This window comes from Myripristis murdjan, chromosome 8 (assembly GCF_902150065.1).
Source record: "Myripristis murdjan chromosome 8, fMyrMur1.1, whole genome shotgun sequence".
In the NCBI taxonomy this organism is placed as follows: domain Eukaryota; kingdom Metazoa; phylum Chordata; class Actinopteri; order Holocentriformes; family Holocentridae; genus Myripristis; species Myripristis murdjan.
This window is the reverse complement of record NC_043987.1, coordinates 22,770,664-22,796,047: the sequence shown is the minus strand read 5'-3', so window position 1 is coordinate 22,796,047 and position 25,384 is coordinate 22,770,664. Positions and strand designations below refer to the sequence as shown.

At 40.1% G+C, this 25,384-nt stretch overlaps 1 protein-coding gene and 1 long non-coding RNA gene across 3 annotated transcripts; one reads left to right on the top strand and one right to left on the bottom strand.

Annotated features, from left to right (window-relative positions):
• Positions 1-174: 174 nt before the first annotated feature.
• Positions 175-2,931, bottom strand: LOC115363923 (uncharacterized). Its single transcript, XR_003928619.1, has 3 exons — positions 2,818-2,931; positions 535-618; positions 175-323 (listed from the first exon to the last, which is right to left on the bottom strand). It is a non-coding gene; the product is annotated as an uncharacterized LOC115363923 (long non-coding RNA).
• On the top strand, positions 2,903-24,723 carry zc3h7a (zinc finger CCCH-type containing 7A). Of its 2 annotated transcripts, none has more exons than XM_030058271.1 (23): positions 2,903-3,037; positions 4,394-4,497; positions 7,378-7,417; positions 7,631-7,834; positions 11,140-11,298; positions 12,478-12,558; positions 12,866-12,919; positions 13,010-13,049; positions 13,145-13,485; positions 13,609-13,858; positions 15,005-15,033; positions 15,152-15,293; positions 15,423-15,581; positions 17,884-18,089; positions 19,289-19,389; positions 19,618-19,799; positions 20,246-20,319; positions 21,540-21,673; positions 22,481-22,586; positions 22,699-22,807; positions 22,916-23,049; positions 23,731-23,894; positions 23,989-24,723. In XM_030058271.1, exons 2-23 carry the CDS (start codon positions 4,430-4,432, stop codon positions 24,176-24,178), a joined length of 2,967 nt encoding a protein of 988 aa, XP_029914131.1. In that variant the 5' UTR covers positions 2,903-3,037; positions 4,394-4,429; the 3' UTR covers positions 24,179-24,723. The 2 variants fall into 2 exon arrangements, with proteins under 2 accessions (XP_029914131.1, XP_029914130.1); XM_030058270.1 differs by having other exon boundaries at positions 21,537-21,673.
• Positions 24,724-25,384: the final 661 nt, after the last annotated feature.

Sequence of the window (25,384 nt, the reverse complement as noted above, 5' to 3'; positions counted from 1 at the left end):
AGTTGAGAAACTGAAGTGTTCATCATGTCATTATTTTTAATCTTTTTATTGTGTTTTCTCAGAGGGTGTATTCTCAGGAGTCTGGCACTGCACTCCATTGTCATCTGTAATGTAGTTATGTGAAGACATCTAAATCATAAAATACACACATTTTGGTTTTTGATTTTAAAAAAAAGGGACGTATGCTCGATCCGGTGTGGCATGAGGCTCCTCTGTGACGCTGCTCTTTTTGAGCTCACAGTTTGAGATAAGCGCCTCCTCCTGGCAGAACGGAGCGGCCAAGATAACTGCATGGCACTGGGGAGCTTTGCAGTCAACAGTGTCTGTGAGGAGATACATTTTTATAGATCTGATTATTGTTTGGGTTGAGTTTTCCACAGCTACAATACATCAATCTGACATGAGGAATGTGATGGCGTAAATGTGCTGGAAATGTGCAATTAACTGATGTAATCACAAAAAAACACCCCAGCCAGTTTGTGTTATGTCATATGAAGTAGATAAAACCTAATTCAAACAAACATGGATTCTTACCTTAACAGATTAAACAGACGACTTGGAAAACCACAGCTGTTTGTGATGGCATTCTTGAGAAATGGGTTTAATCCAAGGAAACACCTGCAAAGAATATACGAGAAAAACAACAGGCAAAGACAAAAGGCAAAGTGAGTTTGAATATTGAACGTGTCCATAAAACTCCAAAAACAGACCAAGACCAAAAGTTGGCAAATTCCTGAAATTTAGAGACAGAGTGACTGTGCTTGTAAAAGCCCGAAATTTCTAAAACACACCAAAACACAAATAATTTCTATTGCTGTGATGCTGTCAGGCGAAAAAGACTAAAACACAATTTCCAAAATTTATACAAGTCTGCAGTGAATGGACTGACATGTGTTCACACATCACATATCATTTACAAATATATGCATTTTGAATTCTGTTTCTGCACAAAAGCTGCCAAAGCAGAAAGGTGTGGGTGCTTTGCAAAGTAGTTTTTTTTTTTTCTTTTGGTGTGATGCCTCAGTAAAATTTTTCTACTGTTTTCTTTTCCGTTTTGTTATTAGGCCAACTGGGAACTTCCTCCCAAGAACTTCTCTCGAATGAGATTTAGGCAGCAATGCCAAACTCATTCGGGGGACAAAAGAGGGAATAAACAAATGCTGAAATGGAAGAAGCCATGTGGTTGGCTGCCTGCCTCCTCCAAGACATCTGTAGATCTGCATCTGCTGTGCAAATTGTCACTGCTTCGAACATTTTTAAACTCATTTGCTTTGATAACTTCCTTTGAAACATGTGTGCGTGCGGCTAATTTACGAAAGACAAAATAAAACAGAGTGAGACGAATTCTGCTGCAGAGGAAATTCTGGTTGAGTGGGTCCCAGAGACGAGAGAGGTCCCCAGAGAATAGGGACGTTGCTCATAGAAGACACACACACAAAAAAAAAACAAAAACAAAAAACAATCATTTCTCCACCCGAAACAGAAGCCAGTTGACATTCAAAGTCCTGCTACACCGAGACAAATACTTAAACCTTGCTGTCAAGATGTGGCTCTGTTAGAAGCTCGGTTAATGGAGGAGTTTACAAATCTTTGCCTGGCTGAGATGCTGATCATCATAGGAAGTCTGAGTTAAAGTTAAGTTAAGAGGCCATCTTTGGTGGAGGAATGTCCTTTCCCCTTTACAAAAATATTTTCAGTGTCTTTCCTGGTGTCACATTTTCTTGAAACTGCCTCCTGTCGTCTCTTTGGCAGACAGAAAGAGATCATTTGTTGCTGATACCTGCCACCTGACGTCTGAATTTACACTGGTTGCATGTTATTTTTTACAAAAACACACAAAACAGTGAGGGCTGATTTTTAAGCCCTAGTGAAAGGACAATATTCCCATCTCATGATGCGCTTCAATACATTGTCTTCACAGTGGAGTGCAGTGGTTTTCTTATTTTATCATCCTGATTTTGTCTTGTTTTTGTTCGTTATTTTGATTGTTTTGTTTTGTGTGGGAGAAATGTTAAGCTGCTTGATTTCTCTTCTTTACATGTTGTTGTTTTCTATCCCTCTGCTTCTGTGTTGCATCAGTGCGCTCATAAACTTGCACGTTTAAACTTAAATCATGTTCTACAATAAATTAATGTTTTCATAAACTGTCACAGTTCACTGAACAACTCAAGATTACCTCTGCTTCCCAGAAAGAGGGACATGCAGTATATTGTAGCTACGGTCTCTATAGTTTTTCATGTCAAGGATCAGAATAATAACTCTTCTACTTTATTGTGTCCTGAGGCTGCACCTGTAGCGGATTAATAATTCACAAAGTTAATAAATACTTAAAATTAAAGAATAAAATTTGAACTATTCTTTATTTTACTTGAGCAGCCCCAAGAGGTTGGTCTCCAACTCTTGTGCATGGCGTGCATGGTGATCAGCTCAGCTAGGATTTATTTCTCCAATGACATTAAAGTAAGTGTGAGTGTGTCGGGGAATTGTTTGCAGAAAAGAAAAGAAAGAGAAGAAAGGAAAAGAAAAGAAAACACAGACTGGATAAGCTTTTCTGTCATAAGAATGAATATGAATTAATATAGAGAATATGGAAAATGACAATAGACTTAACAATTCATTTATTTATTCCTCAATTTCTGTATGTTTCTCAATTTATCTATACATTTAGAGTTATAAATGTATTTATCCATGTATTTTTTTTTTTTTAATTCATTTATTTCGACGTTTGTGTGTAAATTTAAGAATGAATGTATGAGCCGATGAATGAATTAATTTACTGATGACAGGCTTGGTGGAGAAACAGCCATGACCACTCACTTCCTGTAGAGGGCAGCACGGCGACTTGAGCCGCATGCGTTCTGCCTCGAAACCCCCGGGAAGAAGAAGAAGAAGCGAAGGGCGGCCTTCAGCGACAGTAGCCTACCACATCCAGCCAAGTTGATATCTCAGCTAAAACGATAAAATAAAAAAATTTCCTCCTCTCCTTTCATTTAGACAGCAAACTGAATGCGCGTCTGACAAAAGCAGATCCATTCATGTGAGTATGCGCACCGGCTCTCCTGTGTCACACACACACTCAGACACACACTCACACCGGGTCTCATGGTCGAGCTAGAGGCTAAAACATCCAGCCTTATTGCGCGCTATTGTTCACGTCGGAAACTAGTTTAACTTGAACGAGAGACATGCCTTTGCTTTGTTGGGTCCAGGCTACTTCCTAGAAACTTACTCGCCTGTCTGCTAACACTCGTCTCTTTACGATATCAGCTGTCAAAACGTGTCCACTTTAAACCAGCGGCTGTCACGTCATTAGCGGCTTAAGCCTTTTAGCCAGAAATTGCCCACATTTGCTAGGAGATGATGATAACAGTATTTGGATCTCTTCGGCCGCGAGCAGCACACGTGCGCTGAAAGTGCATGCACCCATTATCGGACACGTCCCTGTTTGAGCTCTTTTCTCTCTCTCTCACTTTTTTTTTTAGCCCAACATTGGTCCTCATCATCACTCCACCACAGTGTCCACACAGATTGGCCTGGTTTCCTCGCCACACATTTATCGGACACGTAAAATACAACTAGATTTCTGCAGATCGGAAACACAGCAGCACAGGCGCCTCTTGTCTGAAACTGGCGTTGAAGTTGAGACGCATATTGTGTAGGCCAGATCCCCATGTAGTCAATGAAGTTAATACTTTTGGATTAAAAAAAAAAAAAGAAGAAGAAGGGGCAGAAAGTGAAGTGAAAACGCCACAAGCAGTGTCAACTAGCTGGCTACATCCGGGCTGGGCTGCATCCCACGTACTTAGCGGTTCGTGTCGCTGCATCACACAAATGCGACAGAAATTCTTCAAGAAACAAACCACCACTTCTTCGACACCTTTAATCGGTGCTTCATGTATGAGCCAAGTTAAATATTTGATGGACTTGTGTAAAAAAAATAGTGGTTGACGTGTTCCTCGGGCCGATTGTGAAAGCTGTCCGATAATGGACGCAGGGGCGTTCAGTGTCTACCAAACCCGTCCCGCGGTCCAGTTAACCTCTCCTGAAGTCCGTTTGCCTCTCATATTGAATTTGTCAGTGTTAACCGTGAACCACCGTCTTATCTGCTCGCTAGTCAACAAAAGATAAGCAACATTAACTGAGGGGACTGTTCCGGAACTAAAAGTGTGTCGTCATTGCTCAATACGGAAGCCATAAACAGTGAGGCAGGGCAGGCAGGAGTGAGGCTCGGCAAGCATTTACTGGCAAGATCATCGAGTTAGGGAGTCTGTGGTTTTCACTTCTTCAGCTCAGCAGTTTGGGGTATCCACACATGATGTTTAGTTTTTGTCAGTAAAAGCCTTTGTTGTTGTTTTTGTTGTTGCTGCAAGTGACCGTCAACTTTGTGTCACAGGTGCTGACTCCCAGGAGTGGATATTAACACGCAGTCATGTCTGGAGCGTGTAAGGACCGAAGGAGTCGCTGGCAGGACATCCAGAAAGGCCTGCAGTTCATTCAGTAAGTGTCCTGAGCTGTGGTGCCGGTTCCCAAAGTATGTGTGTGTGTCATGAGGGGGGGGGTGTTCGCTCATAGGCCGTCCCAGAAAGATTTCCAACAGGCTGACAAACTATTAATTCACTAGCAAGGAACTTGAGGAGCTCTAGAAAGTGTGATGATGACTGTGCTGATGGCATACCAAAAACATCACGTAGGTTTCCCGGTCGTGTTGTCATCTCTAATCCTTAACGATGTATGTGCGGCTCTATTTCTTCTCCACATCTGGTCAGCCATGCATGGTGCATGGTGCTGTTCAGACTTGTGAACGGTTACGCTTTACCTTTCTTCCATCTGTCGCTGTGTTCAAGTTGGGGCTGGGAAGCACCTAAGAAAAACTACAGTGACAACAGCAGAGATGCAGCCGGGCAGAAACAGAATCCTATACTGAGTGTGTGTAAGGCAGCAGTTGTTGCTTTTCGTTCTGCTGCCTGATGAAATGGAGGATCTAGAGATGCATCTGATACAAGTGTGGGAGAGTTACTGAAGAATATCAACCCTCAGGATGTGAGTGACTCTGAGTAAAACAATAAATAAACAAAAAAAAATCATGTCCAAAGCCTCTCCAGCCTTTCCACGTTTGGGTCGAATGGTTTTGAGCACAGTTCATGTTTCTTCAGTTCATCATGTTTCTTCTTCACCCCTGAATGTTTCCATGCCGAACTTTGCCCAGGTACAAATGACATCGGAGTGGTTTCACCATGGATGAAATTCTTGCTAACAGAACAGCAAATCGCTTAAATTTGCACTTGTTCTTAAATAACATCATAACAGATGTTTTGCATCCGTGACAATTAGGACAGCAGTGAATTCTCCTGTAGAGTGCTGATTATATGATCGAAGCATATCTGTTTCTACCAATAGTAAACAACTTTCCTAATGGCCTCAGTTAAGTATTCATCAGCAGAGTGACGAATCAGTCTTGCATCGTGCAGCATTTTCCAGAAGCGCTGGCTGTCAGCCAGATAGCTGATTACTGACTCCTTTTCTGCCAGCTAGTTCTAATTTTTGTTTTTAATGTGGGGTATTCGTCTAATTTACTCATTGTATTCACATTTGGAGCTTTGTAGACAGCCCTGCATATCTTCACACTTTGTTTTCGAGCTGTGCCACTGCAGGGGAAAGGGGCTTTGATCTTGTTGCGTTTCATCCGGTCACACAGAGACTTTTATTGTGATAACGAAAGTGAAACTTTTTTTATAGCACATCTATATTGCAGGGTACGCTTCAGTACTTCAGTGCATTTTAGGTGCCGCTGATGTGGAAAGTTGTCCAACATAAAGATTTCAGATGAACATGATTATAACGCCACTTATTCATTGCCTCTGTTCACCAGTTCCTTTTTGATCTAACACACTGATTACACAGATTATTGGTAAAGGCTATCAATTAATCAGTAACTAAGACAGGCTGTGTTATATTGGAATCAGACCACATTAAGTGCTTTGTTCATCCAACCTGCCGATACTGTGTGCCAACTCGTATCTTGAACTGAAACTGTTCGTGGCTTAAATTCAGTGCAGTCCAGCCTCTGCTTCGTCAGTGGTATAGCTGCTGTTTCCTTCCTTAATTGGAAACCCAGAGTGCTGCCACACAGCACTTTGGATTCCCAAAAGGCACTTCCCATCAAGGTCAGTGGCAGCCCGTAAAATACATGAAGAGAATCATGCAGAACAAGCCAAAATAAAACAAACAAAAAAAATGCCAGAAACACCTGACCTGAATTACGCAAAAGTATAGACATAAGCTAACAAATGGAAATGGGAACAAATATTGCATAATTTGCCTTTCACAAAGAAACCATGTAACTATAAACAGTTCAATAACATCTCTCATAGAGGTCTAATGGATGGAGAGTTTTTAAATGGAAAATCGATCCTACAGTCTGACTGTAGAAAATGTTTTTTCCATATTACATCCTCGAATTGTTTTTTTTTTTTTTTTTTTTTACCAATTTGTTTACTAACACAAAAAGACAGTGAATAGATGGAGTGACTGGCTTTAGTGTAATTTTGTAAGATTTATTTCTATTTGTCATACGTAAGTTTGTTTTTTTTGCTTTTGTTTGAAATGTCTCGCTTCATAAAGGTTATTGGCCGTGATTCACCTTGATGGGCTGTACACTTTGACATTTATTAGCCATGATATTGATTGTGAACTGAGCTGCAAATGGTCAGGGGCTACTGATTTTTTTTTATTTTTTTTTTTTTTATCATTATTATTATTTTATTTTTTCTGTGTAAGGTGCACTTTTGCTTTGGCTCAGTTTTTGTCACTCTGGAGCCTCTTTTGGAGTTTCGATAATCCTCTTATGTGTAAGCCTTTCTTGACAAATGCGTAGGCCTCTTTTCCATTTCTTGTTCTCATTTTATTTTAAACCAGCACACCTTTAGTACATGCATATAAGTAATAAAAGACTATTGTGTTCTTTAAAATGATAATCCAGCATATGCTAGGGATCACAGTTCATATTGATGATTAAAGGAACAACATTCTGCATTTGTGTTTTGAAACACAGAATAATGAGTGAATCAATATTGTTGATTTGCAGCTATTCTGGTTATGAATCATAGAGGTTTAAATGGACGTACGGGCACATGATTCATTCTGCAGCGTTACGCTGGCCACTGTGTGACAGGTTGAAAATAAATAAAAAAATGTCATGCCTGTTATTTCTCAATTCCCTGTGTTATTTTGTTTGATTAGAGGAAACTGTAATGATCCCTGTGCGTCACTGAAACTCAAATTGAGCTTGTTATTTAGTCACTACCGTACCCTTTCTTCTGTGTGCTACTGAAACTTAAAAGATATGTAACTGTAAACTTTTTTCTTTTTTGCATTTAGATCCACCCTGCCATTTCCTGGAACTCAAGACCAGTACGAGGTAAGACTGGGCACATCTTTAATGTGACGTTACAGCTCTTATGTGTCTCTACTTGCATGTATTCCCTGGTGAAAGGCATCCCAGCCTTTTTTTTTTTTTTTTTTTTTTTTTTTTGCTCAATAAGTCACAGTCAACGATGAATCAGGACAAATCGGCGGCATTGTGTGCTGCTTTTACATTTTCATGGCTGTATGTTTTCCCTCGTCTGTCCAGGTGTTTATTCAGGAGCTCGTGTGGAATCTTTTTGGAGAAGGAAATGACGTATTCAAAGAAGGAGAATGGACAAAAGCTGTAGAAATGTACACAGAGGCTCTGAGCATCGCGGATTATGCCGACTCGGAAGACATCTCCATCCCGACAGGATTATTGGAGAAGCTGTTCGCAAATCGAGCCGCAGCGTACTTAAATATCGTTCCGGTAAGTTGGACTCAGACCCCTTTTCCCCGTCGCCTGGGAATATTATTACAGGAATCCAAACCTCCAAGAGCTGCACTCCAACGTTTAAGATGTATTTTTACACCTGTTGTAATATTGTTGAGTTTGGTTTTCACAATATTTTTCTGGGATAGTAACCATCACACATCATATAACTAATTCTGTAGTTATTGGCTGTAATTATCTTGGTTCATTTGTCCACGATTCATTGTCCATTTATAGGGATTAACATAATAAAAATAAAACAAATAAGATAAGAGCACAGTAAAAGGCTTAACACATTACACCATATACTGCACAGACCAGGGGTGAGCACAGGTTTCTCTATAAAGGGCCATTTAAATCTATAGAACATTACTGAATTAAAAATTATCTCTGTTTTATTAATATTTTAATATTGCTAATAAGACTTTAATTGTTAAATTAACATGTTTTTCCTGGTCAAATGTCATACTAACTTTAATGCGGTGGCTGGAGCAGCTTCTCTTTGGCGCGGTGTCTGATGTCAGGTGATGATGATGATGATGATGATGGTGTTATTGGCAGCTGGATTTCCAGGTTTGGGACAGTCAGTGTTGAGCAAAATTAAATCTTTGCAAGAGTCAGTTTAAAAGTCCTCAGGGTAAATCCTCTGGGCGCGGAGCTCCACGCACCGCTCACGATCCGATGCAGCAGTTCCAGCATCTAGTCGATTTTCTCCATGACGGTCATACAGCTGGATTATTATTATTATTATTATTATTATTATTATTGTTTTCTTTTACCTCTGGAAAAAAGTAAACGCAGTTCAGAGCATGTTTGACTTGCTTTTTCTGTATTTATGAATTGCCTCGCGGCCCGGCCTGGAGGTTCCCCACCCCTGGTAGAGACGCACCAGACAGGGAGTGAGCAGCTCAGTCTGTCACAATAAAAAGTAATTAATCGGTGCAAAAACAAACTGTTAATACAGGCACAAGAAGCCACATCGCTCCATATGTGAAATGAACCTGTCGAATTGCTGTGCTGCTAAATAAATCCCTGCAGTTCAGGCAGTTGAAAACGGCTCCCAGGGCATTTGACCTCGTAAAACACCTCTTTACAATTTCAGTTGTGTTTCTGTTATCTTGTGTCAGTTTCCTTTTTCGTTCTCTTGTCCTGCACCTGTGCACATGAAAAAGCCATTCAGAAACCAGCGTATGGCTATACATGGCACAATAGTCAGGTTTCTCCAGGAGAAATCTTTGTGCCTTAACCCGATTCCTCTTAATCCCTTACCCTGATTATGGAAACTGGCTTAATCATTTACATGCAATTTGAGAAATCAGAATCAACAGTGTGGTGAACAACCTGATTACTAAAGTGCACGTAAACACAGTGAACGTTAGGGCTGGAAATTAACTTTTTGATTCAATAGCCGCTCTGTGAGGTAGATTTTAAATATTGAGAGCTACTTGTTTTTTTTTGTTTGTTTGGGGGTTTTTTTAGCAGTGAAATTTTAAAATCTATGCTAAATCTAATGCAATACATGTTTTGGATGTACGTTTTAAAAAAATGAGCCAGTTTAGCATCCTCCCTTGCTTGTCATGGCACTGCTTCACATTGAAATTACAGTGTTATTTATTTTTTGTTTATTTGCTTGTTTTGCTTCTGGCCCTGGTGTCTCCTTTCACCTAGCCAAGGGGGATAGGGGTTGTAGGTGCAAAAAAGGTTAAATTTTCCAGGGAGGCCTGTCTTAATACAATGTATAATGATTTTAAACAGATAATATTTTTAAAAACCAGAAGAGCTTGTGTGCTTTACTTTGTTTGTAATTGACACACAGTTTTGACACACTCTTTAAAAGACAAAAGGGTCATACAAGTGTGTAGTGATAGTGTGCCAACATATTGGTCCATCCCATTGTGCCTCCACTTTGTCACACTACCTACAATACAAAATAAGTAATGCAGAATTGTGCAAGATTACATAATAACACAAGGTTATTTCACCACACATGCTAAGAAGTCATGATGAACTTTAGGTGTCACACTAAAACTTAAGCTGTGCAGTTTAATGGATCATTAATAACACATTGATTAGTTAAATTGATGAATTCCTTGTTTTTATAGATCAATACAATGATAAATTATCATCCTAAAAGATGTGAGTTACACATAAAATGATAAATTAATTTTGTCAGTGGTGGCTAAGTTTCAGCATTGTAGTTTTTCTTCAGTTATCCTGCTTTTTGCTTGGGACACATCGGACAGCCTCTCCTCTGAGTGGCTTTTCAGAAACACAACTGAAAGCAAAATGAAACAAAGCATCTGCCCACTGATGTGTGCCGCTGGAGTTCTGCGATCTGACATTATTTTTAGTTAGCAAAGTGTCAGCAGATATTTAGTTGTGTGAAGTATCATGTTCAGGTAAAATCAGAGCAGTGAGTTGGTGGCAGTGAACAAGTTAAAGCATGTTTATGCAGGTTTCTACCCAGTTTTGAAAAGTGTCAGACACCGAATTTAATAAAGTTTCCCCGTGAAAGTCGAGTCAAATCAACACTCATAGTCCTCAGAAGGTGGAGTCGAAGAGTTGTGTTTTGTTTATGTGTGTATTTTCTTTTTTTAGATAGCCACTGGGCATTGCTATATAGTAACACATTCTCTGAGAAATGCACTGGGAATATATACTGCAGTAGGGAATGGAAAAAAAAAGTTTTTATATCCTTTTAGAGCTGGTAGATGTACAATTACTTGGCTCAATTAACTGGAGAATTGTGGAGAGGTACTGAAGCCATACAATGAGCCAATTTGCTGAATTGAAAAGTCATTATGAGTCAGGTACAGCCCTAGACTTTAATAACAGAATTATAATAGTTCAGCAAGTTTGTCAGTCATCGACTAAATTGATTTTTGTGACTGCAGGCACGCTGTAAGTCCATACATTACAAATTCATGTTGAGTGATGCGGCTTAGTTGACAATATCGACATACATCATGTTGAATGTTGCCCAACAATTTGAAATCTGTTGAACAAATGAAGGTCCAGGAAAGAAACCGCTCATTGATGCTTTTGAAATATAGCCAATTTTTTTTTCTTGGCGATGCCTGTCAGCACCAAACAATGTCATCTGGCAGGAAAAACCACCCTGCTCCTCCAAGGAAGGACGCATGTCCCAACATTTGACTCCTGCCTGAGTCACTTAACATTTCACATCACTTTGATTTCACAAAAATGGGTTTTTCTGGGTTCACAAAGTGGCCATTGCATGAACACTGTCTGATTCTGGGATATTTAAATTATTTATGTATGTATCTATATGTTTGTCTCAGGGACTCTTTGATCAAGCGTTAGAAGACTGTGAGAAAGCGCTCCATCTGAATGAGGGAAACTACAGAGCGCTGTTCAGGAAAGCAAAAGCCTTGAAAGAATTGGGGAGACATCAAGAGGCCTATGAGGCTGTTGCCAAATGCTCTCTAGTAGTGCCTCAGGTAAGATTTAACATATGTAGCCAAATATGTGCAAAATGGTCTTTCAAGCCTTTTTGTATTGCATTTTTTTTTTAATTCAGTGGTTTACAAATGTTGAGCAAATTGAAATTCACACATATCAGTCAGTGCACATGACGCATGTAGGCACGGCTCGTCTAACAAAGGCACAAGGTGTTGCTTTGTCTCTGGCATGCTGCCTGAAATGTCATTAACCTAGTATTTCGTTCATTGTGCTTGTATGGTTATGACTCCTGCATCAGTACCGATAATAATTCTAAAATTGTATTATTAATCCTGAAGTATCAGAAGTCATTTTGCCAGTGATACAAGGTGAGCCAATGTGATATCAGCCTCATCTATGCCTGTTAGCTGCCTTTTAATCATGTGTTTAGTTTTAGCTAGATTTGAGAAACTGCCTTGTTTGATTTACATATTCTGGATCAGACACGCATTTCAGAAGATGCTGAGGTACATATAAACAAAATCTGACGGAAAATGTCTCAGCCCAGTAAAATTAAATGAACAACGAAATTAAAAAAATTATGCTAGAAGGTCAACATGACAGGCTACAGCACCTGGATTGAAGGGTGTGTAATACTGAAGCTTCAACCTGCTCCTACCAGTGGTTCACTCTGGTTGATTGTGCATTATGGTAGCCCAGGGTTATTCAATTACAAATTCAACTGGGCCAGATTTTAAAACCAGGAAATGAAGAGGGACCAAACATTTTCAGCAGCCTCTTGATAACCTTCAAAAAAACAAAAAAACATGGATGCTCCTTTTTTCACAGTCCAGATTATGCTGATTATTAGATATAATAAGATAGCCCGCTGCCTGTAAATGAGACCTTTTTTTTTTTTTTTTTTTTTTTTTATAGATGTATCATTTGCTTTGTTTTTCATGCGATACTCCAGGTCTCTTTGCCCCATTGTCTTTGTTGCTTGAATACTTGGTTGGAGAAATGTTATTACTTCAGGTCAAAAACCAAAGTCTGAGCAAATTTATCACAACTTTTATTCATCTTCGGTAACCTGAGACAGGCAGAACCAGACAAAAAAAATCCCACTGAAGCCATTTTTCCATCATTTTGAAGCATAAGATATGCACAAAAACCAGGGATGGTGAATATTGTCCGAAGACTCTTTGAATAACTTCTGTGAATTTGATGTTCCTCCCCAGGATCCCAGTGTCATACAGCTGACTCAGGACCTTGCCAAAATGTTGGGACTGAAAATACGTAAAGCTTATGTGAGGAGTAAGGTAGGTGTGTCTCAGGAATGACCTTACAACCACGAGAAAAGTTGTGATAATTACTTCAACCACAAAATAAAAAAATCTGGCTACCATATTGACGCAACACTTATTACTAATTGATAAATGTAGTACATGAGTAGGAGTTGCTGAGAACTTGCATTTTTCTTCATGTACTTATTCATTTTCTATGAGGCAGTTTCAGGCTTGAGACATGATGAAGTTTGAGTGTTAATTATCTTATTTATATTGTTCATAAAGTTTAAATAATGAAGTGTTTTATGAAGTAAACTGAGAGGTTGTTCTCCTCTAACAGCCTGCCTTGAATGTCCTGCGTGGATCAAGTTATTCAGATGCATCATGTGATAAGGTAAGGGACACATGATAACCTCTTCTCTCACATAATACGAAATATGCTGTGTCAGTAAAAATTAATAATTCAGTACCATTCTTTTTGCAGTTTGCCCATGGCTCTAATACCGTGGAAGATATAGAAATAGGTAAGCGATTACAGTTTCACCAGCTTTCATTTCATTATCAAAGAGAGACGAAAAGCAACTTTTTTCCCCCTTCCCTCCCATTGTGTGTATTTCAGAAGTGCCTCAGCTGTCCCAGGACAGTGGGGGTCCTCTTCCAGTCCCAGTCCAAGTCCCGGTGCCAGTGCTCCCCTCTCTGAATGATGCAGTCTTGGATGACATTCCTCTGAGCAACAGTATCTCCTCTTTGCCCTCGTCTGAGCCTCCGAGCTTTGAGCCTGTCCCGCTGCCTGTGTCTGTGCCCACCTCCGTCTCTCTCCCTGCGCCCACAATGGTCAACGGGTCGAGAACCAGCAAGCCTTGCCCGTTGCCTGAGTCCAGTCAAGATTATGATGCAGAAATCATCGGGGATGACCTTGATGATTTACTGGACCAAGCAGGTCCCCCGGAACCTGCCATGGTTAGTGCAGATATGAAGAGTATCTCGCTGATGAATTGAATGTGACAGTGTGTCAATATCTATTGGCTATTGCTGTGGCTCAGACCAAAATAAAATGTGACTTTTGTTTCTCTCTTCCTTCAGGACATACCCACTGTGAAGGGGCCGCTCCCTTTGCCAACCAGTATTGCCTCAGGCAATTCCATGCCGAGTTCATTCCTAATGCCATCTCACATCAGCCCGTTTCTCCACGGCGCCCAGCAGTGTACCGTGAATCTGCCCCCACTGTATCACAAATCGGGTTCTAGTGCGTATTTTGGGATGGAGCCTTTGAACTCGCTCCCCTCAGCGCTGGACTCCCTGGACAATCTCTCCATATCAGAATATAAGACAGGTAGAGGCCTGGTCTGCTCAGTCAAGTCTTTACTGTGGGTTTTAGGGATTTTTACTGTGTAGAGCGGCCAAAGTAGACTGTCATTCAGTCAGAGGACCCAGGTTCATGCATCTGCCCTGCTGAAGTGTCCATGAGCAAGACACTCATGTCCACAGGATCAGTCATTTCCATGCTTCCCATTCATTGTCTCTGTAAGCAGCCGTGCAATGCATTCTGGTAGCGTCGCATTTTTGCTTCAAGAGACGGGGTGTCATGTTGGCGTCCCCTCATTTGCATAAAGTTAAGGTCTGAGCCACTTTATGCAAATTACGGGCACCTAGCATGACTCGCCGCCTCCTTTTTAGACTCACAGTAGGTAGTTTCAGCAACGGCATGGTTTATTTCTCGCCTCCAGTGTTTGCAGAAACCTATTTCAGTGAACTATTTTTGTAACATAAAAGAAAACTTCTAAAAGAGACGCCATGTTGGTCCGGTTTGAAATCCGGGAGAGTACAGCCCACTAGTGAGGCGTTTGTCCAATTAAGAGAGAGCAGCTGTCAAAGCTGGGAAGCAGCACGACACTTAGCATCACACACATGTGGACACATACCATCAGGGCATCAGGGCTGGGAAATATATTGATTTAATTGATACTGTGATATGAAACTAGATATTGTCTGTGATTTTGGATATGGTAATATGGTGATTATGGTATAAGTATTGTCTTTTCCTGGTTTTACGGTAAAGGGATGCAATTTATTTATATTTATTTGCCTCTACCTGCTAGGCTGTCATATCCACATCACTCACCAGTCATGTCAAATCTGCTATTAATGTCTTATGAAAGCACCATTAGTTATCCCAACAATATCATAATTGTACTGATAATGAGGTATTCAGTCAAAGATATTGTGTTGTGATTTGATCAGTATCGCCCAGCCCTACCAGACAGGGGATAGTCAAAAATAAAGCCTGCATACATAAATGATCTCATTATAATCACAATTCAGATTCACAGTCAACATCAGCACATGATTATGCAGTTGTACGTCATTTAGCATTTTTACTGTGCTAAATGCACACTTGAGCCAAGCAAGTTGAATTAACATTAAGGATAATTAACTTTTTCTCCCCCCCCCCCCACCCTTTTCTCTTTCAAAATCCCAGAATATCCTCAGAATCCCTTCATCACACAGGTACTTACTGTTCATGTTATGAATTATAGCTCAGCATTACTAGTTTGGATAATTTGTGCAGACTTCTATTCATGGCATTTCATTTTTTTTTCCATTTTAATTGTTGTTTTAATTACAGCTGAACAGTACTGACAGCCCAATGGGAATGGCTGTTGGTATGCCTGACATGAAGGGCCCCGCTGCTGTAGATTTGGCTAAGAACCCGTTAGCTGAAACTCATGAATTCAAACAAGCATGCTCACTCTGCTTTGTCAAAACTGGTGAGTAATTGTTTTGACGTTGGAGCCGTGCGACTGTCCACTTCCAGGAGTTTCGTGTCTTAGTGGGTGATGTCTGCAGGACACGGCTGTATTGACTGATGCTGTGTTTTTCTCCGATGATATCCACAGGGCCCGGGGTGTTGGATTACACGTTACATACGGAAGAACACAAATGCAAGAAGGATGCTTTACTCGGCAGACTCAAACACTTGCCAGACAAAACGTGGAAGCTCATTCGACCCAGACCAACAAAAAACCAATACGTCGGACCGTATTACATTTGCAAGGGTAACTTTTAAATATATTTTCAGACCTTACAAGTGTATTTCTTTCGCTTTGTCCAGGAGGATCTGTTAATCTAATCACAGACTTAAGATCCAGAAAGTTTCCCAACGGCACATAAAGTGTTGATGCAAAAACTTTCTATTGATTGTTTTTTATGTTAAGAGATGTTGCATGCAAGCGAAAGAATGCCAACCACATATTAGGCAACCCACCTCTAGGGTTTTTCTTTTAGATAAGACAGCAGGAAAATTGAAATTGCAAGGAGTAAGTCTGCTGTGGCCACATTTTTGATTCTGACTGACTTTATCGGGTCCTACCTCAGACTTACACCACACCTTCACGCTTCAGTATGGAGAGCGACGTTTATGATTCCTCTCATCTGTCCTCCTCAAAGTTTCATAGTATTTCAAATCCGGTAATGCAGCAAAAACCAAGAACATTTGAGATAAGTAGAAAAGATTTACTTTCCATTCACCGTCTTAAAAAATAGCTGACATTTAAAGATTCAACGAATGAATTTGAAAATAAGGCATATTGAACATGGATCTATACTTCGCACAGATTGTGAGCCATGTGTTTGTTATATGGAAAATTATCAGCCTGTAGTTTCCACTATGCCGCTTTTTGTAGGTGTTATTCATTATGCCAAGTAAAGTTTTCAGCACTCCTCATAAGTTATATGAAATTTCATCTCTTAATCAGCATCTGTGATATACACAGGCTGAGTCAGAGGGCAGACTGATTTAAATTCTGGTAAGCCAGCTCATTTGTGGGGCGTCCCAGTAGCGTGTACCACTTGTTAAGGCGGAGTCCTGATCGCAGCGCCCTGGGTTCGAATCCGACCTTGGGTCGTTTGCTGCATGTCATCACCTCTCTCTTACCCCTTTTCCACCAAACCGGTTCCAGGGCTGGTTCGGTGCCGGTGCCTGACTTAGCACCAGTTTTTTGATTTTCCACCGCCCAAGCACCGGCCAAACTGGTTCCAAACCGGTTCCAAGCAAGCACCAACGGCGAGCAGGGGCTAAACTGGAGCCAGAGAAAGAACCGATGACGCGACCCACCGCGTCATTGGTGGGCGGACTTACAGACTCAAACGGGAGCAGCGAATGCTATAAACGTATAGCTAAACATAGTCACCGTTCATTCCGACCACGAATACGACGGGTAGCCGGCAATAATTGCGTTTTTCGCCTCTGGACCGCAATGTAGTCTTGTAAACACACAAGCAGTATTTGCATCGCTACGGTGGTTCGTCCATGTTTGTTATTGTGATTCCGAGCAAGCGTCTCGTAGACCCACGTGATCACGTTTTACAATGACGTAATGACGTGGCTCCGACTTGGCCCCGCTTGGCTCTTGGCCGGTGGAAAAGCAAACTGGTTCTTTGTTGGCACCAGTTAAGCACTGGCTCTAGCACCAGGTGTTTTTTGGTGGAAAAGGGGCATCTCTCTCTCTCCTGCCTTTCCTGTCTCTCTCTACTGTGACTATTAGATAAAGCAGAAATGCCAAAAAAACTACCTCATTTGTGAGCATCAGATTGGAAAAAAATCTATAGTTGCAATGCTAGACTTTTTTTTTTTTTTTTGCTCTTTCTACATTTTTCTGTTTTGCCAAGCGCCAGTCAAAGCAGAGACGGCTCGAGGTCTGCAGCTGTACTTAAATCCATCTCTCCAACTCAAATCTTTATGAACACATTATGCATCAAAAGGCTGGGAGATACAGAATATGAAAGCTACGATGCATAATGAAAAATGTGCCTGCGGACAGCCTAGTTCATCTACAGGATGGTGGTATGGATCAAAAGACTCAAAGGCATCTGTTGCCATTTGATGTGTGTTGATTTTTGACTCTCGTTAATGATACAGTGGATCAAATCTGCACCTCATCTCAGTCAGTGAAATCGGTGATCTGGCTTAAAAGTAAAACCTTCACTTCAGGATATGTGCATGCATGTTTCATGACTCGGCCATTTTTAAATGCAGAGATGTGCGTTTTAGTGTTAAGAATATTCCAACTGAACAGAGTAGTGTTTATTTTCCAAAATAAATTTAAATTAATGATTAACTCAATTTTTTAAAAAAAGCCTTCGTAAAAAGTTTTTCTCCTTTGCCTGGCCCTTTTTTCTCTACCCGGCACTTCACTGTTACACATGAATATTCTGAAAACACAGGAATGTTTATCAGATCTGTTGTCTACGTGCTGTGACTCTGAAACAGGTGCAATATAATCTTTGCTGTTTGTTTTTTTTAAAAGACATCTCTGGATAAGAGCTAATGTGTAAAATTGTTCCCTGTGTGGTTTTTAGAGGTCGCTGTTGGACAAGAGTGCCTATACCCTGGCCACTGCACGTTTGCGTACTGCCAGGAAGAGATTGATGTTTGGACCTTGGAGAGGAAAGGGTTCATCTCCAGGGAGCTGCTGTTTGATCCTTTCAGGCCAAACTGTAACGTCAGGTTGACCGTCCCCAAAATCCTACAGGAGCACCGGGGGATATTCATGTTTCTCTGTGGAGTGAGTACTAGACCTTTTTTTTTCTTAACCAGATATTAGAAAACATCAAGGTGTTCTGTGTTAAATGTTACGTGCTTTTATAAGTGGTAGAGAGCTTTTTCCCCATTTTTTTTCACCCCCTTTATCTTCATCTTTATTACGGATCCCCATTAGTTGTTGCCGCAACAGCAACTAGTCTTCCTGGGGTCCACACATAAAAAAATAAAGCAAAACAAAACAAAAAACAATATATACATACATACAAACATACAAATAACATTATACAGTGTATACAGCACATCATAAAACATTACAATTCTATGTATCGATACTCAAACAGTATAGGGAAAATGGACACAAAGGCACATGGTTGAACATACAGTTACAGGAACAGTCTCCAAATCAGTAGCAGACACAAAATAGACAAATAAAGATCAAAATTAATAATAAATCTTAATTTGAGTTTAATATAACTGTCTCGCCACCTAGCTGCTTAAATTTAAAGACCCTATGAAATGGACTCGTATTTAGTTTATTTGATGTATTTCCAGTGGAACAGGATGTTGGTGCAGGGAATGATCATTCAGAAGTGCAGACCAGTAGGACGGACCAAACCCTGGAGGATGAGAGAGGATGTTTAAATATTTGTGGAGGCTTTATTTGTTAAAAAATTTAATTTACACCCACCGGTGCAGGATGATGTCACTATTTAAGGTTCCCTTATTTAACAGGAAGTAGTCATGTGAGGTCATTAAAACCATCCAGCAATGATGTTGAGGTTTCTTGACAAGTTATTCTGCTGCTCTGTTGCCATAAACTGAAAAGTGTCTGGAGAATAAAATCAGCCGAGCTGCCCCCAGTGGAGTAACTGTGAATTGTCCTCATTGGTGAAAAGTAATTAATTGTTTAGGACCAGGAAAAATCAGTTGCAATGTACCGTACATAGTTCAGGAAGGAACCACTGACAGTCAGCAGTGGATGTCAGTTGTGTGATTGGTTTAATCCCATGGCCAACTCACTTATATTCACACTATTTGGAGAGATGTCTGCTTTGCCGTGTGCCTTCATCCTGAGGACGCCAAGTGAAACTCCTTTCTTATGTCCAGAGATGGTTTATGAATGTTGGCACTGAAGTCTCACCGTTGATATTTTCTCCAAAATAAATCTGCAAAGCTTTTATGGGAAATTGAAATCTCCACTTTATATTGTCTGATCTGCAGGTGTGCTTTGATCACAAACCAAGAATAATCAGCAAAACCAACAAGGACAACCCTTCTCTTTGCTCGCATCCAGTGACTAAGCATGACTTTGAAGATCATAAGTAAGTGTTTTAATGTTTTTTTTGTCCAGTTTTGATTTTTTTTTTTTATGTGTGAAGAAAATTGCTTCGTAGTTGACAGTGTTTTTTTTTTTTTTTTTTTTTTTTTTTTTTACTGATATTTGGTGAGAAACATGCTGGAATTTCTTTTCAAATTATATACCATTTAAAAAAAAAAAAAAAATTGCCAATAAGCAGGAAAATATTTTGCGCCTTATATTTCTCTTTCAGGTGCCTTGTTCATATTTTAAAGGAGAACACAGTGCGTTATTCCAAAATCAGACCCCTGAATCTGCATTGCCAGCTGGATCTGTGTCGCCATGAGGTCCGGTACGGCTGTGTGAGAGAGGACGACTGCTTCTACGCCCACAGCCTGATCGAGCTGAAGGTGTGGATGATGCAGCACGAGCTCGGTAAGACTTCTGTTTGAAAACACTGACCTCGGCACCGGCTGGTGTTGCATGTAAAAGTGGCCCTTTTTTTCCACATGTTCTCCCCTCCAGCCGTCAACTAGCATTGCCATTTTAGCCAGCCTCTGGTAGAATTTCTCCCACGTAGAAAGGAAGGAAGGAAAATTGTGCAAAAGTGATCTAGTCATGGCTTATTTGTTCATTTATCCTCCTCAAATCGACTGACAGAGCTCATGACAAGGAGTATGTGTGTGAGATGTGTCATTGTGAGGGTTCAAAGTGTTAACATGAGGCTTTTTACTGAGTTATATTGCAAAACTTCAAGTAAATAAAAGAGCTGACCGCATTTCCTTGGCAATTGAATGTGTCTGAAAAATGTTGTCTGTTTATTTTTCACACATTGATGATTTGTGTGTGTGTGTGTGTGTGTGTGTGTGTGTGTCTGACAGGCATCACTCATGAAAATATTGTTCAGGAAGCAAAGAAGTATTGGAGTACAGCAGCTTCCCTGCAAGGAGCTCAGGTAATGTTACTGAAGTCATGGCCTTCTCAAGTTTATTTTATGAATTTTAATCATCCAAATGTGACATAACATGTATATGTAATCAACTGACATAAATAGGTGGTCATAGCCTGAAAAACTGTCTTTCAGTTTGACAGTAAACACCCATGTCTTTGATATTGTAGTTTTGTGTGTAACCTTCAGAGATGTTTGATGTTTTTAATGTGTTGATTGTATAAATAATAGCTGTATTTAACAAAGCAGGACACGGTTATAGATTCAAAATGTCTTAACAAGCCTGCCAGACTATTTACATTACTTACAACCGGTAAGAGCCCCTTTAATGCTATAAAGCAGCCTTTAACATCATGCATAGGCTTGTAAGTTTGAAACTTAAAAGAAAAAATGACAATCCTTTCATATTACTGATCTCTTTCATCTCTACAATCTGCCAGGTAAATTAGCAGCTTTGGGCTATAAGCCACAGACAGCGTAATCTAACACTGAATATATTAAATATTTAAGGCTTAAGATGCTTTGAAAGGTTGTTTGACAAGCATCAGTCATGTAAACCTTGCCTCGCTCACAGTAGTTTAGCTTAAATTGCAATCTGTTGATTTTTTTCGCCCCCCATTTTGTTATCTCTGGGCTTCAACATCACCATTTTAATGGCTGGAACAAACACTGTCTGCATTAGATGGATCATAACTCTGCCTTGTCTAACATCTGCTTTTGTCCCCGAATTTTGAAAGAACAAGAACAAATATTTTGATTCAGCGCTTTGAGCAAGTGTCTGTTCCTCATTTTTGACAAATACTGGCTGAATAACTGTTGTGGTCTTTTCATTTGGCCGGGAAAAAAAAGCCTGAACTGTGTTGTTTTTCCCACGAAGCTGTTGTAACTCTTGGATCTCTGTAGATTTGACTGAGCTGAACCTTCATGTGCAGCCAAACAAACTGTTAACAGGCTGATGCTGGGAATAAAAAGCATGTAGGATATGTGCAAGGTGCATTTTGTGTTACTGCCAAATGCAGACTTTAGATTCAGATGTGTTTTTTATCATAATTTCCCCTAACTTTTATCATTGTGAAACTAGCATGTGAAAGTCTGATCAGCAATATTAGTTGACTGATTACAGATATCACAGGTTGTTATGCTGTTGTGACAAAATTGAGATTGTTATTGAGGCTGTCATCCAAATCTACTTTTTTTTTGTTTTTTTTTATTTGTCTCCCCAGCAGTTTCCCAGTGCACAGAGGAGGTTTGGACCCCCAAATCTAAAGATGATGTTCGTTTGTGGTCAGTGCTGGAGAAACGGACAGCTGAGTGAAGCAGACAAGAACAAGAAGTACTGTTCAGCCAAGGCCAGACACACGTGAGCATCTGTGTATCTTAATATCATGTGAGGTGGATCAAAGATGATCACCATCTTTGGTCTTAAGACTCGCCCTGCTCGCACTTATGAAAGATTCCTGTAACATTTAGAGAGATAAAGGACCCATAAATGTGCAGTTTAGCGAGTCCCATGGTTCTTGTAGGAGCAGCTGGAGGCTTTAAGTCCCCAGAGACAGCGGGATGAAAGTTTGCAGCTGTTAAAGCCTAGGACAATACAAGTAGGCATGAATGTTCGGCAAATCACCAAATCACCAGTATCAGCTGATATTGCCTTTAAAATGAAATATCTGAAATGAAAACATCTGCTGATATGTGAAATATGTCTGATTTGTGGCTGTTGTCAGGATTGTTGCAGGGGAGCGTCATCCAATCCTGTTTAAGTAGGAAGAATCTTATAGTTTTGTTTTGTTTTGTTTGTTTAAAAAATAAATATGGCACGTTTTACATAACCTAAGTTGAGGTAGTTTTCTTACTTTGCCCAGTGAATGAGTGCATTTTGAAAAACATGGTATTTTATGCCTGCATCTGTATGTGGGCCTTCACAGTAAGAGCAGGTGTAATAAAATGTTAATTCCACTGCAGGAAAGGTTTGATGTTTTCTGCAATCAGGTGGAAAAAATATGAGCATATGGGATATCATCCGAAAATCCAATATTGTGCATCCCTAAACACAAGCTAATTAAAGGCTGCATTAACTTGATTACAGAGTGTTTCCTTTGGAGCATGGGCTAGTTGGAGAGGTCGTCTCATGACCCCGCATTGATTCAAATGTTGATCTGTGTCTCAGGTGGTCAAAAGACAGACGGGTGGTGCTAGTGAGCTCCAACGAAAGGAAAAAGTGGACGACGGTTCGACCGCTTCCAACCAAAAAGCCCATCCCATCCCAATTTGAGGTATGTTGATAAAGAACATTTAACTAAAATTTATTTTCTTTGTTGCTGATTTCTTGCTGAAATTTCTTAACAAGAGCCATAATGCTATGCTTTGTTTTTTCCTCTGCCTTAGATTTGCATGCATGTGACAGCAGGCAAGAAGTGCCAATACATTGGGAACTGTACGTTCGCTCACAGCATCGAGGAAAGAGACCTTTGGACCTACATGAAGGAGAACAACAGTGAGTTTGTCGAGGAGATGGGCTCTTTCACTCACTTAGAACTTAATTAATATGACGCTCCGCAGTTATTGTGAAGCATTAATCACACTCATCTCGCCCTTCATTTAGTTCCAGATATGGATCAGCTTTACGAGCAGTGGCTGCTGTCTCAGAAGCCCGGCTGGGGCGAGGAGGCCTCAAATAGCTCCATCAGGGAGAACGGCAAGCAGATACACATGCCGACAGACTACGCTGAGGAAGTGGTGAGTTCATCAGCCAGCAGATGTATGGCAGAGAAAAATAGTCAGTGTGTGTGTTTGGTGACAGATTTTCAGCTCTTAGCTTCAGCAGGTCAATCACTTTTGGTTAATATTTTCAGGAGCCAAGTTTTACTCCAAAACTGCACCTTGATTTTATAATAATGATGCCAAACTTTATTTATATAGCACCTTTCTTGTCATGAAGTGCAGCTCAGAATGTTTTACTAGAGATGGTACAGGTTTTGAGAAACAGAGGGACACCAGCAAAATATACAAAGGTAAGGAAGAACAATATGGTTTGTATTTTTTTCTCTGTTAACAGCAATACTTAAGCATTGCTACCAAAACCAAAATTTGCCCTGTATTGTTCTTTTTTATACTTTTGATAGCTAATAAAGGCTTTGACAGATTGTGTATATGCAATACAAAAACCACAGCAGTGCATCCCCAATTTCCTTGGTATAATCTGATAAAATCTTGCTTTTAGTTCATTTGTAAAGTGATTGAATTAAACAGCGATAAATTACCATGATTACAAAAAAAAAAAAAAAAAGATAGTAATTACTGATATCTGTAAATGAGATGGTGTTAATTAAATTCTCTCCTCGCAAAATGTCGGGCAAAAGTCAAATGAACTGAATGAGAGAAACTAAATGACAGGATCGCTCTTTTGTGTTTTGACAGGCTGGCAATCACTGCTGGCTGTGCGGTAAAAACTGCAACAGTGACAAGCAGTGGCAGCAGCACATCACTTCAGAAAAACACAAAGAAAAAGTTTTCAACTCTGAGGACGACCAGAACTGCTGGCAGTATCGATTTCCCACAGGCACTTTCAAAGTTTGTGAGAGGTAAGGCACGGCCGCCATCGGAGAACGTCTCTCCGCTGACCAGCTTGATTCTGTCGATATTTGCCAGCTAACGTTTTGATCCCTTGCTCGACAGGTTCCTCAAAGGCACTTGCACTGAAGACGACTCTTGTAAGCTGGCGCACGGGAACCAGGAGCTAAAGGAGTGGATGGAGCGCAGGGAATTCCTTTTGCTGAAACTTGCCAAAGCTAGAAAAGATCATCTTATAGCACCAAATGACAATGACTTTGGTAAATACAGTTTTCTGCTTAAAGACATTAAATAATGGTGAGATGATCATGTTAAATTTGCAGCGTTGCGAGCTGTGTATGACACAAACAAGTCTTGAGTCAGGTGATCCGTGAGGGTCTCTGTGGGAAAAAGGACAGAGCCTGATCACAGCATGATTTTAAATGGAGGGCACTCGGGACTGGCCCTAAGAATGACAGTTGAGTTACTCTGATCAGACACCAAGGCGCATCTCTGAATTAACAGCAATCATTAGAGTGAAAGACACTTGAGGCTTTGCTCTGCACCTTTCAGCTGAATGTCTGAAAGCAGTGTTGGAAAAATGACGCGTTTAACGTTGATCGGATGTGTTCCAGTACTCAAAGTTGTCACGGAAAAAGTAATTACTCATAAGCAGCCTATATGTTATGGACACTTTTTTTTCCCTATCAAGAAGTCTAAGTATAGAATACTTACATGGAAAGTTGAGTTGGCATTCTTTATTTTATTCTGTCAGCATAGGTCATTTTCACTTTCAGTTTATTTGATAGCGTTTCAAATGTTAAAAGCACCACACCAAATAAAGGCTTTTTTTAAACACCAGTTGTGTCGTTTAAATATGTCAAAGACGGAAAGAGATTAAATTTATTTATTTAAAAATCAGTGAGAAATTGTTTGTTGAACAAGACTCTTGGATTTAATTTATTATTTGAACTGGTTTAGGAGATAAATTTAATCTGGCAGTTTAAAGGTGCTCTACTTTGATTAAAGTGAGAACCTTTAAGACTCGACTGACAAAAAAATCTAGAGGAAGAATGTAATTTGATGGTGGAGGCTACATGGTTTTTGTTGTCAGCTAGGCAGCCATTAGGGTTTTTGTCAGTTGAGTAAATGGCCCTCATTTCAAACCGACAAGTTTTGCATAACACCTTTTAAATACACTTTGAACCTATTAAAACAAAACTGCAAGTTGTTGAATTCATTTGATTTACAACAAAAATAGTCTGAGTTACATCTTAAATTGTGACAACTGAAATGCTGACTTTTATAGAAGAATCTGGCTTATAATAATTGGTAGTCTAGTGGGAAATGGCTCCTTCGAACAGTTTCATTCCTGGAAGTGTGCATTACATTCATAGCAGAGGATTACAAGCATGCTGCTGTATGTCACACCATAAACCCTGGACCAAGGTAAGGCTCTAAAGTAAACAAAGAGGTTCAGCTTCAAGTAAATCATACTGGAGGCCTGTGTCTGGGTTTGGTT